We start from the raw sequence: 15650 nt of genomic DNA on the forward strand, positions 1-15650 counted from the left end.
AATCTTCGATTAATCCTATGTGGTGGTCAATAGCATCCCTATTTTATAAATTAAAATACTGAGGCACAGACCATGAAGGACTATGTCCACAGTTTACAGCAAGCAAGAAATAAGAAAGCCAGGACTGAGGCCAGATCTGTTCAAAAACCAGCCACAATGGGGTCCAGCTCTCGAAGTAACCTGGTGGCCAGGGCCTCCCCCTCCAATACCCTGTCCACAGGGATGCCCTGGTGATTTCAGCAGTGCTTTATGGCTTAAATCATGAAGCTGACTTCAGGAACTCTACCTTTTCAATTTCCCCAAACCACCACTTGAAGCATACAACCAAATCAAAATTAAGCCCAAATTAAACTGAAGCCTGCCTGACTCCCTAGTCCCTAAATGCTGTCTAAATTATGACTTCATCCCCACCCCCCCCTTTCCTCTTTCATTAACTAATTGTCTTCCTCAATACTGCCTCTTTCTGGAATGAGTTGTAGATGATTGTGCCACTCAGGCAATGGCCTTGGGCCACGGAACGTCAATGTCTGCAGTCATGGAAGTTTTACAAGTCTCCCTTTTATGGTCCTACTGTCCCTTCATAAGCCAAGTGTGTGATTCTCCATGTTCTTACTCTAGTTTATCTAAGTGGAAACAAGCCTGGCTCCATCACTCATCCTCAATTTCATGGAAATCATTTCCTCACGTTTCCTTCTGATTCACTGGTTAATGGCAATAAAGTCTCCTTTTATATACAGATAAAGTGGCTCGAAAGGAACACGGCTCAGAGAACATCGCACAGGGAACAGAGTGGCTTTTTAAAACCCTGGGAGAGCCGAATGAGCTTCAACACTTATGTTCTCCCGGTTAAAGCTAGAAATGTGAACCGCATTCCTTACTTGATAGGGTTGACCCTACAATTTTATACAAAATCCTAGACATTATTCCCATGATCTCCAATCCCAGGATGAAAACAGAATTTATAAAAAAGCCTAGAACTATCTCTGGGTCCTGGTTATACCCGAAAATATCAGTTAAGAAAAAAAAATATTTCCATTTATAACTCTAGCACTAATAAAGGAATCCCAATGTTTGCAACTTTTCAGAACACGTCAAGTTAGTTTGATCGCCAATATGAAATACCCATGCTTTCTGTGAACAATCCAATATTAACAAAGCATAATTAAGACCACGATGTCTCTTAGTGATACTATGAAAACATTCCTAATGTTTAAGGTTAGCACATATGGTACCATTAATATATGATTTACTTAACATAAACCATGATATCACAATGAATCATTAATCATTAATCTTATATTAATTATTTTAAAAATTTCAGTGCTTTATCCGAGCATCTGAGCCCTGCTCTTATACTGCTACCTCTGTAACATGGAATAGAAACTTCAACAAATTTTACGTATATTCCAATTTCATGCATTGCCTGTTATAACCTTAGTAAAACAATTTATACAACCTGGAAAAATATGCAATTACATATAAATAACACGTTTTATGTAAGTTGAGTCATCTTTCCACTAAAAAATGACTTCACTTCATCAAATCTCAAATCGCTTCAGCCTGATGTTGCAATTCAAAAATGTGATAACCAATTTTTATTGTAATAAATGACAACTCATCAAGTGAGCCAGTCAACATCACAGACCCTTTTTTGATATTAGCAGGTTAAAAGGAAATTGACATAGAATGCATAATTGTATAATGACAGATAATTTCTGCAGACCTTGTAAATGAGTATTTGGCCACTATGGGTCTCAGTTTTGCTTTTATCAGAACTCTTAGGAATTTGCATTTCTAAAAAGGGATTATACTGCTTTACACTAAGAACCATTTGCTTTAAAAATTATAATTTTCAGAACAAAAGAATTTTTTATTCAAATTCTCCAAAGATTATTTTGATGGATACATTTTACAATACTACAATTGCCTTTTCAAGTTTATAGGGATTCAATGTATACTGTAATTAGTTTCTTTATTACAGGCTGCCTCTCAAATTACACATTTCAGCATAATGGAAGTCCTTTTAATTAACTGCGCTCCTGACCATCATGCCGACCCCTGAATCACTACACTTCACCTCTAGTGGAGACTAAATTTTAAGGAAACTTTCTTTTCCGTTCAGAATTCACAAAACGAAAAGAGAAAGTACTGTAGATGTGATTTTAAAAAGAGCTAGAAAATTCTTTGAAAAAATATGAAGTTGTCTTACAAAAGTTCTTGTACTACAAAGACAGACAACGAAGGAAGAAAAAAATATAAGGAAAAAACCAAACCCTCACTTACCAGGTGTGAAATTGTATCGAGCTGAAAATCCCATAGATTCCAGCTCTCCATCAGCAAAAAATTTAATCCATAGAAATCTTCCACTGGATTTTATTACAGGTGGATTTTGTTGTCCACAAAAACGTCCAATTATTGGAGAAAATCCGAAAGGTCCATCTCGAACTTCAATATGATCAAATTTGCACTCCCAAGACGGTTCAATAGAGTACTTTTCATCAAAGTAAAGTTCAATGCACTGTCTTGGGGCAGCTGAAAAAAGGAAAGATTCTATCTAGAAGGCCATTTTTTACTCTTTAGTTAGATTTTTGTAATTCTACTTCAGATTTCATCTGTACATCTTCTATCAAACTTTGAGCATGACATGCATGGAAGTGCAAAGCAAGTCTCTAACACTTAGCATTCTAAGGGATAACATTTCTGTAAGAAGTCTTAGGGATGCTCCTTAAAACTCATGATGTTACACACAAGATTATTTGGACATAAAATGACCATTTTGATATCTAACACATTCCTAATAAATCACAGTATTTTTGTAAAAGACCACTAACGTCAGGTTTAGAAAGTTCTACTTTTCTTTTTTCTTTTTGTCACCTTTCCCATATCTTCTTAAGTATCCAGTTTTAAGATCAAAAACCACTTAATGGGTGGCTTTTGCGTAGGTGGGTGGCTCAGTGGTTGAGCATCTGCCTTTGGCTCAAGTCATAATCCCGAGGTCCTGGGATTGAGTCCCCTATCAGGCTCTCTGCAGGGAGCCTGCTTCTCCCTCTGCCTGTGTCTCTGCCTTTCTGTCTCTCTCATGAATAATAAAATATTAAAAAAAAAAAAAACACTTAGGAATTGTTCAGCACAGAGTTATCCAAACATTCAAATGGTCCCAGTCAAACGTCTTGGTTAGACCCAAATGCATATCCAGGGGCATTAAGAATACTTTTTCTAGCACACAAATCTTACCATGTTACCCTCAGGTTTCAACTTATTCAGCAACTCTCTATCAGCTATACAGGAAAATGATCAATGCACTTGACATTGCAGGAGCTTTATGGGTATCCTACAACTCATACTTCCAGGGTCTCTCCACTCCACACACAGCCCAAACTCAGGCCACTTCAGACACACTGTGTTTTCTAAGGCAACAGGTTCTTTCAGGCTTTCATGTATTTTACCACTTTCTGAAGTATCTATCTTCAATTTGCTAACTCCTCTTTATGCAGGAAAATCTTGCTTAAAAGAACCACTCCTCTAAATCTGCTCGCTAAAGACAAAATCTATTCACCTTATTTCAGCATTTAGTACAGTACTTGTCATTGAGGATTTCTCCAAAAAAAAAAAAAAATCTCTGTTGGATGAATAGTAAATGAGCTTATCTTCATAAATGTTTTTTATAGCTCTCTAAAGAGTCAGGAAGAGCCTCATAGGGCCAGCAGCTCTAGAAACCTCCACATGGATGCATTTGCTAGTTCCCTTGCATTCTTCCTTTGCCATGTCCAAAAAAGCTCAAAATCCTGGCACTCCAGACTGATCTTCAGCCAGGATACCCCAGAATAGCCATAACAGTTGTCGAAATATCCGCACACATTTATCCTAGTTAGTAAACAGCTGTTGCCTTGAGTCCTTTGAGTGCTTCCTGGCCATGTGGCCCTCTTCAGAGACCAACACCCTCCAGAAACTTGCAAGTTACAAACTGGCACAGCAGGGTCTGCTCCCCATGTGGTCAGTAATCATTCTGAATGACTGCTATCCACACCACACCAGTTCTTAAATATGTATTGAATATCATCCTTGATTGCTTTAAAATTAAAGCCTTGCATGCATGGATATCAAAAATTTATAGAGAATTGAGATACATGATGACTTGAAATTTAGAGAATTATAGAATAATCGAAGCTCATTCGATTAAAGGTCAATGCATGTGACAAGACTATTTTAGGAATTATTATTTTTTTAGGAATTATTTTTAATCTCTAAAAAATGTTTATGACTCTTTGGACATTGAGAAGAGACATTTATTACTCTTACCAAAAAAAAAAGAAAAGAAAAGAAAAAAAAAACAGGAACGGTTTTACCAACCGCTACTGTACATTCACAGAGGTCAACAAATGTAATATTACCGTAATGGTAGATTTGATGATGTTTCAATGATTTTTTTAAACATCTGGAAAGTATCCTAAGAAATTATTTGGAAAACCATGCTTTTCCCCTTAAAGGCAAAGGCTTAAGAAACTGGACCCTTAAAGGCAAAGGCAAAGGCTTAAGAAACTGGACCTTTTATTAGCGTTAAGTAGATTGTTTATATGTATTAGAATCTTATAGACTGTGCCTGGTTGTTTATCTCCTCTTTGGCAAGCTAGTATGATAAGTTTTAGAGGAAAATAAACAATTTCAGAATGAAGAATGTTTTTTTTAGACGTAAATAATGTATGGCTAGGGAATAGCAAAGCAATGAGGGCAACCTTTGCTAATTTACTTAAATCTCTATTAAGCAATAATATCAATCTATTTTTCCCTATTAAGAAATGCAGGGCCATCGAACATGAGCTCATTTATGTATATCTTCATTTTCACTGTTGCTTAACTTCTGTCCAACATGGACGAAGAAACCTCTCAACATTCCTTCACAACACTTACTATCATCATGGCTTTGGGTAGGCCTACACTTAATGTGGACAGTCCATCTTTCTTTGGTCCAGCACATTGAGCTACACACACTCATACATGAAATTCCACTAACTGAATTTTAGAAGGCAGTAAAATAACGTTTTAAAAATAAGCATGTCATAGAGTTGTTGTAATTAAAAACAATTGATTATAGGGATGCCTGGCTCAGTGGTTGAGTGTCTGCCTCTGGCTCAGGTCGTGATCCTGGGATCCTGGGATCAAGTCTGACATCGGGGTCCCTTCCCTACAAGGAGCCTGCTTCTCCCTCTGCCTATGTCTCTGCCTCTCTCTGTGTGTCTCATGAATAAATAAAAAAAATGGTTGTTTTTAAAAAAGTGATGATAGTGTATGCGAGTCCCTGGAAACTAAGTTCAGCTCCCTACACTTACATTTTCCTCCCTTTCCAATCACTAATGCACAACTGCCTTGCGCTTCTACATTTTCTCTAAGTCATCTTGTATCTAAATCTGAGAGGTCTTTTGAGAGGTCTTAACCCCTCCTAACATGTCTTTGGACACACTGGAACATCTGAGTACTTTCACCTGAATAGTGCACAGAGGTACCAGATATTGCCTCCTATTTGTGGACAAGCTGAAATCCATGAAAGGGATCTTTATTTCTGGGACTAGGACTCCACCCTCATTCCTCAGAACCTGTCTGCCCTCAAGAAACTTGACTGATGACTTAGACCTTTCTTGTATTTTACATTTACCTTTTTCTATCGAATAGGCTACTCTTTTCAGAATGAAACATGACAATATGCCCCCAGAAAGAAGAAAGGACAAAGAGAATTTGCCTTTCTACCTTCGGTCCACCAATATCCACCTCCTACACCTCCATCATCTGTGAGCCAGCCTCTGCCCCCATGAGGGCAACGAGTACACAAATCCTAAGGTTACCATCAGCCTCTCAAAGGCTTCATGCAATAGATGTGTTTGCTTTTTCCTCATCTCTCTTTGCTGTGATAACTGGTACTTTAACTACTCCCTTCCTCCTGAAATGTTACCTGCACTACATGCTAGGTCATCTTTCACCTGACCTCCAGTCCATCTTGCAGGTTTGTCCTACACAGTCCCTGCTACCCTTCTCCTTATGCTCCCAACCCTTACTTGTTGTTTTTCAGAAACCTATCCTATGTCATCTTTCCGCTCCTTCTAGACCAGTGCTCTGGGTGCCACTGGAATTCCAATGGAGAGCTATTATAATACATGAGGCCCACAGCTCCATCAAAGACCGATTCAACCAGACTTCTTGGGGACAGACCCAAGCATCTGTATTTTTTGAAAGATTTAAAACATAGTGCTCCAACTATTCTCTCTGCATCACTTTATTCATACCAAGAGTCTCAACAACAATCCATATTGATGACTTATAAATATCTATTTTCAGCCTAGAGCTCTCCCGTCAGCTAAAGACTCATGTATCCTATTTCTTTACGGGACATCTCCATAAACACTAAAATGGAATTCATTATTTTTTCCTTTAAACCCTTTTTCTCCACCCATGTTCTTTACCTGGCATAGCAACTCCAACTATACATCACCAAGCCAAAAACTTTGGAATAGTCTTGGGATTTCCTCCCTCTCCTCCCCACATTCCATCACTCGTGACTCAGTTTCCCGAAGACCTCTCACTTCTTCCTTTGATACCACACATAGCCAGCGCCACTTGTGTAGTTCAGGCTTTCTCTGTGATTTACATGGTCTTTCACAATAGCTTCTGCTTACATCTCTTCCTTCAATCCAAAATATCAACACATTATCTCTCCACCTAAATTATTTCCATGTCACGCTGCTGTCTATCATACAAAGCTCAAACTGCCATGGCTGGAGTAGATAGAAAACCAAGTTTTCCTTTATCTGAGACTGTCGACTTCACGAGCCTCCTTATTTGTTCCTCTCCTACACATGGGTCCTGATCACACCGTATCTCAAACTTTTGCACAGGCCATTCTGTATAGAGAATTACCTCTCAGAAGTTCTTCAAAACTGAGCAGAAGTATCTCCTCCTCCTGATAGGCTCCTCTCCTCTCTGCTCCAAATACTGCTGATTTGGGGGCCCCTTTAGATTGTTTACGAAAGGGGCATGGTCCTCAGACCATATTATAAGTTCCCCAGGCAAGTTCCATGGTTGTTTTGTTAAAGACTCTCTAAACTGTACCTAGAAGAGTGCTGGTTTCTTAGTAGTTGCTCAATAAATATTTGTTAAATAAATGTTTGGATGAAACAGTGGCTAGGGGCACCTGGGTGACTCAGTCAGTTAGACATCTGCCTTTGGCTCAGGTCATGGTCTCGGGGTCCTGGGATGGAAGCCCATGTCAGACATCCTGCTCATTGGAGAGTCCGCTTCTCTCTTTCCCTCTGCCTCTATCCTCCCTCCCAACTTGTGCTCTCAGCTCTTTCTCATGCCCTCTCTCTCTCTCAAATGAATAAATAAAATAATAAAAAAAAAAAAAAAAAAAGAAAAAAACAGTGGCTGGTAGGAAATACTTCAAAAAGAGTGTAGAAGTATGACTAATAGCAACAGGAGATTCTACTGACTTCACAACTTTAAGTTTTGGCCTTGACATAACTACGAATGAATGTAAATATGTCCATAGATATTAAAATAAAATTCTGGTGATGCTTTTTAATTCTAAATAACTATAAACACGAAAGCACAATTAATATGCAGATTTGCTTCTGAATTAAACCTTTAAATGAGAGAACTAATTGATTTTATTCTTTTTTATAATTCAAAGTTTTAAAATACCATTGCTTCAAAACACAAATTATGTGAATTTAAGCAAGACATTTAACCTCTCTGTGCCTATTTCTTGGTCTATAAAATGAGAACAACAAAAAAACCCTACTTCCTACGATTAAATGTTCTAATACATGCTAAGTTCTTTGAGAGTTATAATATATTTTATATATATATATGTATATATAATACACACTCACACATATGCTTATAATAGATAAGGAATATTAAATTGGTAAAAAGAACCACTAAGTTTAAGCCAGAATTTCCATATTTCAATTTCCTTTTCTATCAATCACATGAGGAATAAAACTGCCAGAGCTGAGATTTCTCAGTTTTATCCTTTTATGAAAGAAGCTTCTTTTTCCTTCTGCTTTTAGCACAGTGTGTCTTTAGTAAAAGTTCACCCTCAAGCACAAAAAGAGAGAGAGGTAGTATCTTTAACTTAAAAGTTACAAAAAAGGAAAAAGAATCATTTCTAGATAAGAATTCTTGGAATCAGTAAAACAGAGAGCATTTCTCTTTCAAAGATCTACCAAATGAACATGCCCCTCATTTAGGTATAAATACTGAGCATACACTGTCTTTTTCATTAAGATGGCTCAATCTGTCTCTGCCTGAGTGGGTGGAGAGATGAAGAAGGGTTGCAGGTTTGGGGCTATTAGGTATTAACACTTACAATATTGAAGTCTTCATCACTAGATGAAATGATCATTCATTTTAGAAAGCTGTACTTAATCGAGTGGTGTCCGCAAGGCTAATGGAAATTGGAAATGTTCAAAGGCAAATGAATCTCTTTTTCAGCACTATTTATCTTTTGAGTTAGGAAAGAAAATGATGAAAAGAAGCATCATAATTTGGAATCCTGACTTTGGCACTGAAGTATGATAATGTCACTTGTTAGCACAAATTAAGGCAACTATCATTCAGATTGTTTGGAAACATGACTATAGATTTATTTTTGACATTAACATGTATTTTTGTACTTGATATTATTAAGGGAAAAAATAACGAATATATAGGTTTTTGTACTGTCAACCAAAAAACACTAGTTTCTAAAATCGTTGTACATTAGGTAGTATTATGCCAACTCTGCATCCATTCCATTAATTTAGAATTCTAAATCAATTAAATCAACTGCAAAATCAACTGTTATCGATTAGCTTTTATTTGCCAGAATGTACTTATTCATAACCCATTACTAATAATTTCAATAATTAGCTTGATTCCAAATTTTACAGTTATTGATTCGTTAAGAGATATTTCTCTGCACGGTCTGCAAAACCAATTTTTGTAACGTCCGTAGGCAATACTCTCCATCTAAAGCATAGAGGTGGCCAGGTTTGGCTTGGAGCTCCCTCCAGCCCTGGCTCTCTCCCCCTTACCTTCTATGATGTAGATGCACTCTCGGTCAGGGGGGTACTTGCTGGGGTAGTTGGGAGAGGTAAAGATACCTCCCTCTGCATGTTTTGTCCAAGTTCCACACTGCACTGACTTCTGAGTTTCCGAGGTGGTTTGCTTTTCTGTAAAAAATAAAAACAGAAGCCATCGTCCAGTTTTCTCTAGGACTAAAAATAGAGAGGACATTCTTATAATATCCATTAGCAAATTAATTTTCAAATGTTGTCTTAGTCAAAATCAATCAGTTATACACACTATAAAATGTGCAGATATTCTGGAATATTAAGAATACAGGGAACACAGGAAAATGTAAATAATTAGAGGTCTTCCACTGCATTTTCCCAAAGAAACACACCTGTTCCTTTCTTGGTTGCCCCAGACAAATGGAAGATGATTAAACTTGCTACAACTGAAACAGAAAAGAAAAATTAGAAAGAGGTCATATTAATTAATACACACTGAAATGATCACATTCTATAACAACATAAGGATCAAATAATATCAAAGCAGATTAATTGTATTACTGTTAACTGTTCCACGTTAACTCAGAATATGCCAAAACTGGTTAAAAATGCACAAATCAGGAAAATTTTGGAATCCCTCCAGGAAGTAACGCAAGTTAAGGATGGATGAGACTCAACCACTGCATATGTGTACCTCAAGACTTCAGAGGCAATACTGTAATCTAGTCTTGTCACATTAGAGTAGGACTTCAGGACCTGTATTTTTTCTAAACTGCCCTTGGGGAATGGCTTTGCTAGGGCCTCTGAAGGAAGAGTGAACCAACTGAAAGGCTGTAAAGACAAAGGATGATGTGGAAGGACTCCATGACTGACCTAAGGTGCTGTTGTATTTGAGAAAATAAATACTTAGGCAAATGTTTAAGGCCGGTGGGGGGAGGGGAACAGGAGAAAAACATAAATGTGGGTTGGAGGCACTAGGCAGCATTATAAAAATGTTTCTTACAAAAAGGTACTATACCACCAAGTAGCCACTTCCTAAGCTATGAAATTAATTCCTTCTCACCTTAACTTCGACTTAATATTTAGTATTACCCAGAAATAGACTCTTACTGTAAGAAAGGTGATTTCTCTGAGGATTTTACTGAGCCAGTTTTTCAGTTACCAAAGAGATGATCTGCAACAAGAGTTAAGTCTGCAAAGCCCCTTGCAAGCGGAACTTCTGTTTTACTTTCACATCTTGATTCACCCGACATTTTTATAAAGCCTGAAACTAGAAAAGTAATAAAACAATCTAGTCTTCAGAATCACTAGCTTTTTCCTCTCTTACTCTGTCCTTGTTATTTGTTTGGTTCCCTAAAAGCTCTAAATTCCATTAGGTGTGCAATCATATTTCCACTCAAAATTAATTTGGGAAAGGGAAGGTATAATTCACAATGATTTCCTAAGCTGAAGCTCTCGGCAGGAGCTTGCGCGTTTGTTTTCAGATTCTTCCAAGAAGAGTGCGGGCCTTTATATGGATACCTGAGAAAGTGTATCAATCCCATTGCTCTGTGCTCCTGCCTGCTCATCTGCTTTGAGATCACAGCGCTGGCCGTGGTGGTGGTTTAAACAGGCAATAATAATAATAATAATAATAAATAAAATGAATCTTATTTTAACTCGCCGTGATTCTAGACACACGCGCGCACAGGTGCACGGCCATCAGGACGAGGACGTACGCGCGGTGCTGCCTTTACTCTGCTTTTCCTGTTTTGATGGAATCTCACGCGGAAGCGAGCGCTAGGACGGCCGCATCCACGAAGCCGGGCTTCGAGCTGCTGGCGCAGGACTCACGCTGGAATCCCGCTTCCTAACGTGAAATCTCCAGCACTCGTCGCCCCACGCCGCCTTGTACTTTGCTGACTGCCGAGGCCGTTCCCCGCCCCACGGCCCCACGGCCCCACGCGCCCCGCACCGCGACACCGGAGGTCTCGGGGCCACCGGCGCCGGCGCTGGCGCTCGCCCTCCCGCAGGCGGGGCGCGCTCGCGGCGCCCGAAAGTCCCTCCCGGAGTGAACCCCGGGCCGGCGGCGCTCGGGGGGCCCCGCGGGAGGACTCGCCCCGCGCTCCCGCCCCCGCCCCCGCGCCCGCGCCCGCACCCGCACCCCTGCCCGCACCCGCACCCGCACCCCGGCCCGCTCGCGGCCGCTCCCGCACGTGCTCGCCCCCGCCCCGGGCCGTCGCGGCGGACGGAGGACGCGGTCCTGCGCCGCCCCCGCGCCCCCCGCGCCCCCCGCGCCCCCCGCGCCCCCAGCGGCCGTGCGGCAACCCGGAAAGTTTACAGGCGCCGGCCCTGGCGGCTGCCGGGCTTTGCCCCGCGCGTTCGGCCACGAGGGAGGAGGGAGGGCGCGGGAGGGACGGCGCGGGGACCCGCGCGGCGGGAGAGGTACTCACTGTGAAACACGCTGCGTCCATAGATCATGTCTGTGCGTTACACCAGAGGCTCCGCGCTCCAGCAGTTCCATCTAGAGACGGGAAGGCGCGCAGCGGTGGGGAGAGGACGGAGTCGGGGGACCCTGAGCGTGCAAACCGCAACCGGGGGGGTCCGAGCCCCCGCGGCGGCAAGATCCGGCTCCCGGCGTCCTCCGCCCGGGCTCGCTCGCGCGCGCTCGCCCTCTCACCGCGAGGCCGGCATCCCCACCGTGACGCTCGCATCACGCCCGGGCGCCGGGCGCCTCCAGCAGCGCCGCCGGCGGCATCGCCCTCCTCCTCGGCATCACCGCCGCCGCCGCAGCTGTCAGGAGGACGCGCGGGCAGCCGGCGCGCGGGCGGCGGCGGGCGCGGGGCGAGCCGTGGGGCGCCCGGGCCGGGCCGGGCCGGGCCGGGGCCGGGGCCGGGCGGCGGGCGCGGCGAGGCGAGGCGGGGGCCAGTCCAGACCGACGGCGGCGACGGGGCGGGCGGCGGCGGCGGCGGCGGCGGCGGCGGCGGCGGCTGGGGCGCGCTCAGTCCCCAGCTTCATACACCACGAGCAGCAGGTCGGAGCAGCGTCTCCGGGAGGACGTCCGGCAGCAGCCCGCGTCTCTCCAGCCCTTGGGGATCTTCCGCTGAGGCATTGAAGGCGGGGGGAAGGGGTCCGTCATCGGCTCGCGGGCTCCGCGCCACCTCTGCGATCCTGCGGAACGACGAGCGGGTGGGTGGGCGTCTGGGAGGAGGGCGTGAGGGGGGCGGCGGGGAACCGCGGCGGCCGAGGGGCGGGGAAGGGGGGGAAGGAGCAGGAAGACGGCGGAGGTACCGAGTGGCGCCTGAGTCACAGCCGCGGGCTGCGCGACCCTCCGGGAAGCCCGGGGCCGGGGCGGACCTGGGCGGCGCGGCGCGGCCGGCGCCCCCGGGGCTGGTGCGCGGCGGAATGGGGCGGCGGCGGCGGCTGCAAGGACATCACACCCGCTCGGCTCCGGGGGGAGGGGAGGGGAGGGGAGGGGAGGGGAGGGGAGGGGAGGGGAGGGGAGGGGGGGCGAGGACCAGGCTGGGATCCGTCACTCGGCCAGCCCGGGCTGAGGGGGCCCGAGCCGAGCAGGCAAACCCGCAGCTGGATCCCTACGCCCGGGGCTCGGCGAGCGAGGGGGAGGGGCCATCGCGTGACAGTCCCCTTTGGGGCTCAGTTTTCACTTTTTAAGGCTTGGAGGTTGCGCCCGATCTGCACCCCACGGATTGCATCTGTCTAGAGGAAGCGGGTTTTCTCTCTCCCGGGGCTCGGTGGGGGCGGGGGCGGGGGCGGGGGCGGGGCGGCGGGGGGCAGGCTCCGCCGGGGGCCGCGCGCGCGGGCTGGAGCCGAGGCCGGGGCGCGCCGGCGGCAAAGGCAGCAGGAAAAGTTTCGCGGTTGGTGGCCTGGCGGGATGCGCAGGTCGCCCCCCGCAAACTGCTTCTGCGAAGTCGCCTTCCGCCTCCCCTCGCTATCTAGAAGCCGCGAGGCGAGCCCGGAGCCCCTCCTACCCACCTCTCCAGGCGCGGACGCGCGCGCGCACCGCGCTCAACTCGGGAGGGGGAAAAAGAGTTGCTGGGAAACAGCCCCGGAAAGGCCCCGGCTCGTAAAATGCGAATAAATGAATAGGAAGGAAGGGTAAACAGCGGGCGGCCGCGGGGGCCGGAGCGCGGGACGGGGGGCTCCCTCCCCGGCCGCTGCCGCAGCACCTCCTCCCCCGGCCCCGGCCCCGGCCCCGGCCCGCCCTCCCCGGCCGCTGCGGACTGGCCGCGCCGCCCGGACCCCGCGGCCCGAAGCCGGAGACCCCCCCGCCCCCGCCCCCGCGGTCCCGGCCCCCCGCACCCCCCCCCGCTTCCGAGCGCGGCCTGGGGCTGGGTGGGGGGTGCAGGCGGCGATTCTTCGGGGACTGGGCAGAACTAAGGAGGCCGGCGGCGGGGCGGCGGGGCGGCGGGGCGCCGCGGGGCCTGGGGTCACCCCCGAAGGCCGTGAGAGCGGGCGGGAGAGAGCTGGCGCGGGGCTGCGGCCTCCGCGGGGCTCCCGGCCCGGCCTCCCCCGCGGGCACCTGCTGCTGCGGCGCGGGGCCTCCCGCCTGGGGGCGTGCGTGCGGGTGGCGGTGCCCGCGCCCCGGCCGCCTGCCCCCCCACGGTGGCCCCCCACGGTGGCCCCCCACGGTGGCCGCTGGGGGCTGGGGGGGGCTCCTGCCCGTCACGAGGCCGAGGGGCCGTGAGGCGACCCCGGAGGCCAGCAGGGCTCCCCGGGTCCAGACCCAACCTCCAGGCTCCTTCCACTGAGCTTTTGGTTCCTGGATCCCAGGCAACTGCGAGTCCTCGACGTGGGTAAAAGTGGCCGGGAGAGGGTAGAGAGGGTGTGTGCGTGTGTGTGTCTGTGTGCGCCCGCGCGCGTGTGTCTGGGTGTCTTTCCATCCATTTCATGAATGGTGGGTAGATGGGGCAGGAGGGAACCAAGAGCCAGAGGGACCGATGGACAGCAGAGACCGCGCACCCGCAGAGCGCCAGCTCCACGCGAACTTGGCGCGGGAGACAGGAGCTGCCAGCTCAAGGGCCCCGGGTTGGCGCATCCACTGGAAGCCTGGAGGAGCGCCCGGAAAACCAGTGTGTACCTGGCCACGCACGTCCCTGTAGAAGGGTCGGGAGGGAAGTAGGCGGGGGTCCCGCGGGAGTCGGGGGACCCCAGCGCTGGGGTTGGGGGTGGAGGGGAGTGCAGTTGAGGAAGAAATGCCCCAACTGCAAAGAAGCACAAGCGACCAGAGGGTGGTCAGGAGGCCCTTAGAGTGGCTGGTAGATGTGTGAGTAGATAGAGGGCGAAGATGCAGGTGCCCCAGGCGGGAGGGCGGCCCTTGAGAAAGAGTCCACACCAAATGTTCATAGTGGAAGGCTGAAGCCTTTAAAACCGGATGGTAATTACAGTTTACATCCGGAAAATACGTCTTCTTTAGGAAAATGATAAAACCATCCAACAGCAGCGATGTTAAAATACATATCTGAAGGGAAATTACTGCATTTCTCGGTTGCCATTTGAAGAGGATAGAAACTTGGTCTTTGCTAAATCCACCCACTCAGGTATGTCTAACATGTTTCCTACTCTTCACCCAGGTCAGTTTCCCAGCACCCCGAATGTTACTGGGCCAAGGAAGTGGCCACCGAAATTTTGCTGCAAAAGGGGTTCTTGCTGGAAATGCAGGAAGGAAATCCCAGAAGAGAAAAAAGGAGGGGATGGCAGGGGTGATACAAACGTTTATACATTTTCTCACTGCTCCACCATAACCTAATGGCTCCGCGTGTCTGTGTTGCAAGTCCAATACTCAGACATAGTGGCCTGTTTGATTTATGAACCCCAGCGCTCTCCTGGGCGTGTCTGGGGCTAAGACACCGCATTTCTGCTCAGACCTCAGTGCTGAGGGCATGAGTATGCACGTCCTGGACCAGGTCCTCTGCTCACTCACCCAGAGACTGAGACTGACCCATGGTGTGGCTCTGCACTATTGCCCTAATCCTCCTGGGCTGTGACTGCAACTTTTCCTTGAAAATTCTATTCATTTTCCTACACAGGCATGCAGAAATACTTTTAACTACCCACCACATTCTGCTCTGTTGGCACACTGCCTTCTCACTTTTGAGTTCAGAACCGCCACTTGCTGAGTAATGCTACCTCCCTAATGGGAACCCACAACATATTTTTTTTCTGAGAAAAACCAACATATGGGAAAAGTTCAGCTTCTCCAAGGAAGGTTATGCATACATATGGTCCAACTTCAAGACATGATTGTTTTGAAATGGAGTGGTTATAAGCGGAGAGCTTTCCTTCAAAGAACTGTCCCAGAAGAGCATGCTTGTCATAGTTCTTCAAAATCAACCTCGAAATAGAGACTGCTTATAGAAGATAAGGCTAAATGCATACTTCTGGAACCCAGTCAAGGTGACAGTGGTTTCCTTACACTTCCACTTTATAACAAAGCCCTTAAAAGAATTGGTTTAGGACACTTGCTCCTCTGATTCAAAAGCAAGTAGTATTTGTCTGCTTGCTCATAGCTCTGTATAGAAAATTAAATGCTCCAGAGCCTCTCGGACTCTTTCCTTAATTCATCTGTGGTATTGGCATCCTCAAAGTCGTTGTCATATGGCTGTCACA

General features: G+C 46.9%; 1 protein-coding gene across 11 annotated transcripts in view; it reads right to left on the reverse strand.

Moving 5' to 3' along the window:
* NETO1 (neuropilin and tolloid like 1) overlaps nt 1–11764 on the reverse strand; it is a 126499-nt gene extending 114735 nt beyond the window's left edge. For 10 of the 11 annotated variants that reach the window (XR_005985411.1, XR_005985409.1, XR_005985410.1 and 7 more), the window contains exons 1-4: nt 11477–11763; nt 9437–9490; nt 9066–9203; nt 2284–2532 (exon numbers count right to left, since the gene is read on the reverse strand). Coding sequence is in view for 8 of the 11 variants with exons in the window: in XM_041739286.1 (XP_041595220.1) it covers nt 2284–2532; nt 9066–9203; nt 9437–9490; nt 11477–11504 (469 nt within the window). In the remaining 3 variants the exon portion in view is untranslated. Of the gene's footprint in view, nt 1–2283; nt 2533–9065; nt 9204–9436; nt 9491–11476 lie in introns of all 11 variants that reach the window. The other variant, XM_041739288.1, reaches the window with a different exon arrangement.
* Between the last annotated feature and the right edge of the window lie 3886 nt (nt 11765–15650).

The sequence above is a fragment of the Vulpes lagopus genome, chromosome 24 (genome assembly GCF_018345385.1).
Source record: "Vulpes lagopus strain Blue_001 chromosome 24, ASM1834538v1, whole genome shotgun sequence".
Taxonomy (NCBI): Eukaryota; Metazoa; Chordata; class Mammalia; order Carnivora; family Canidae; genus Vulpes; species Vulpes lagopus.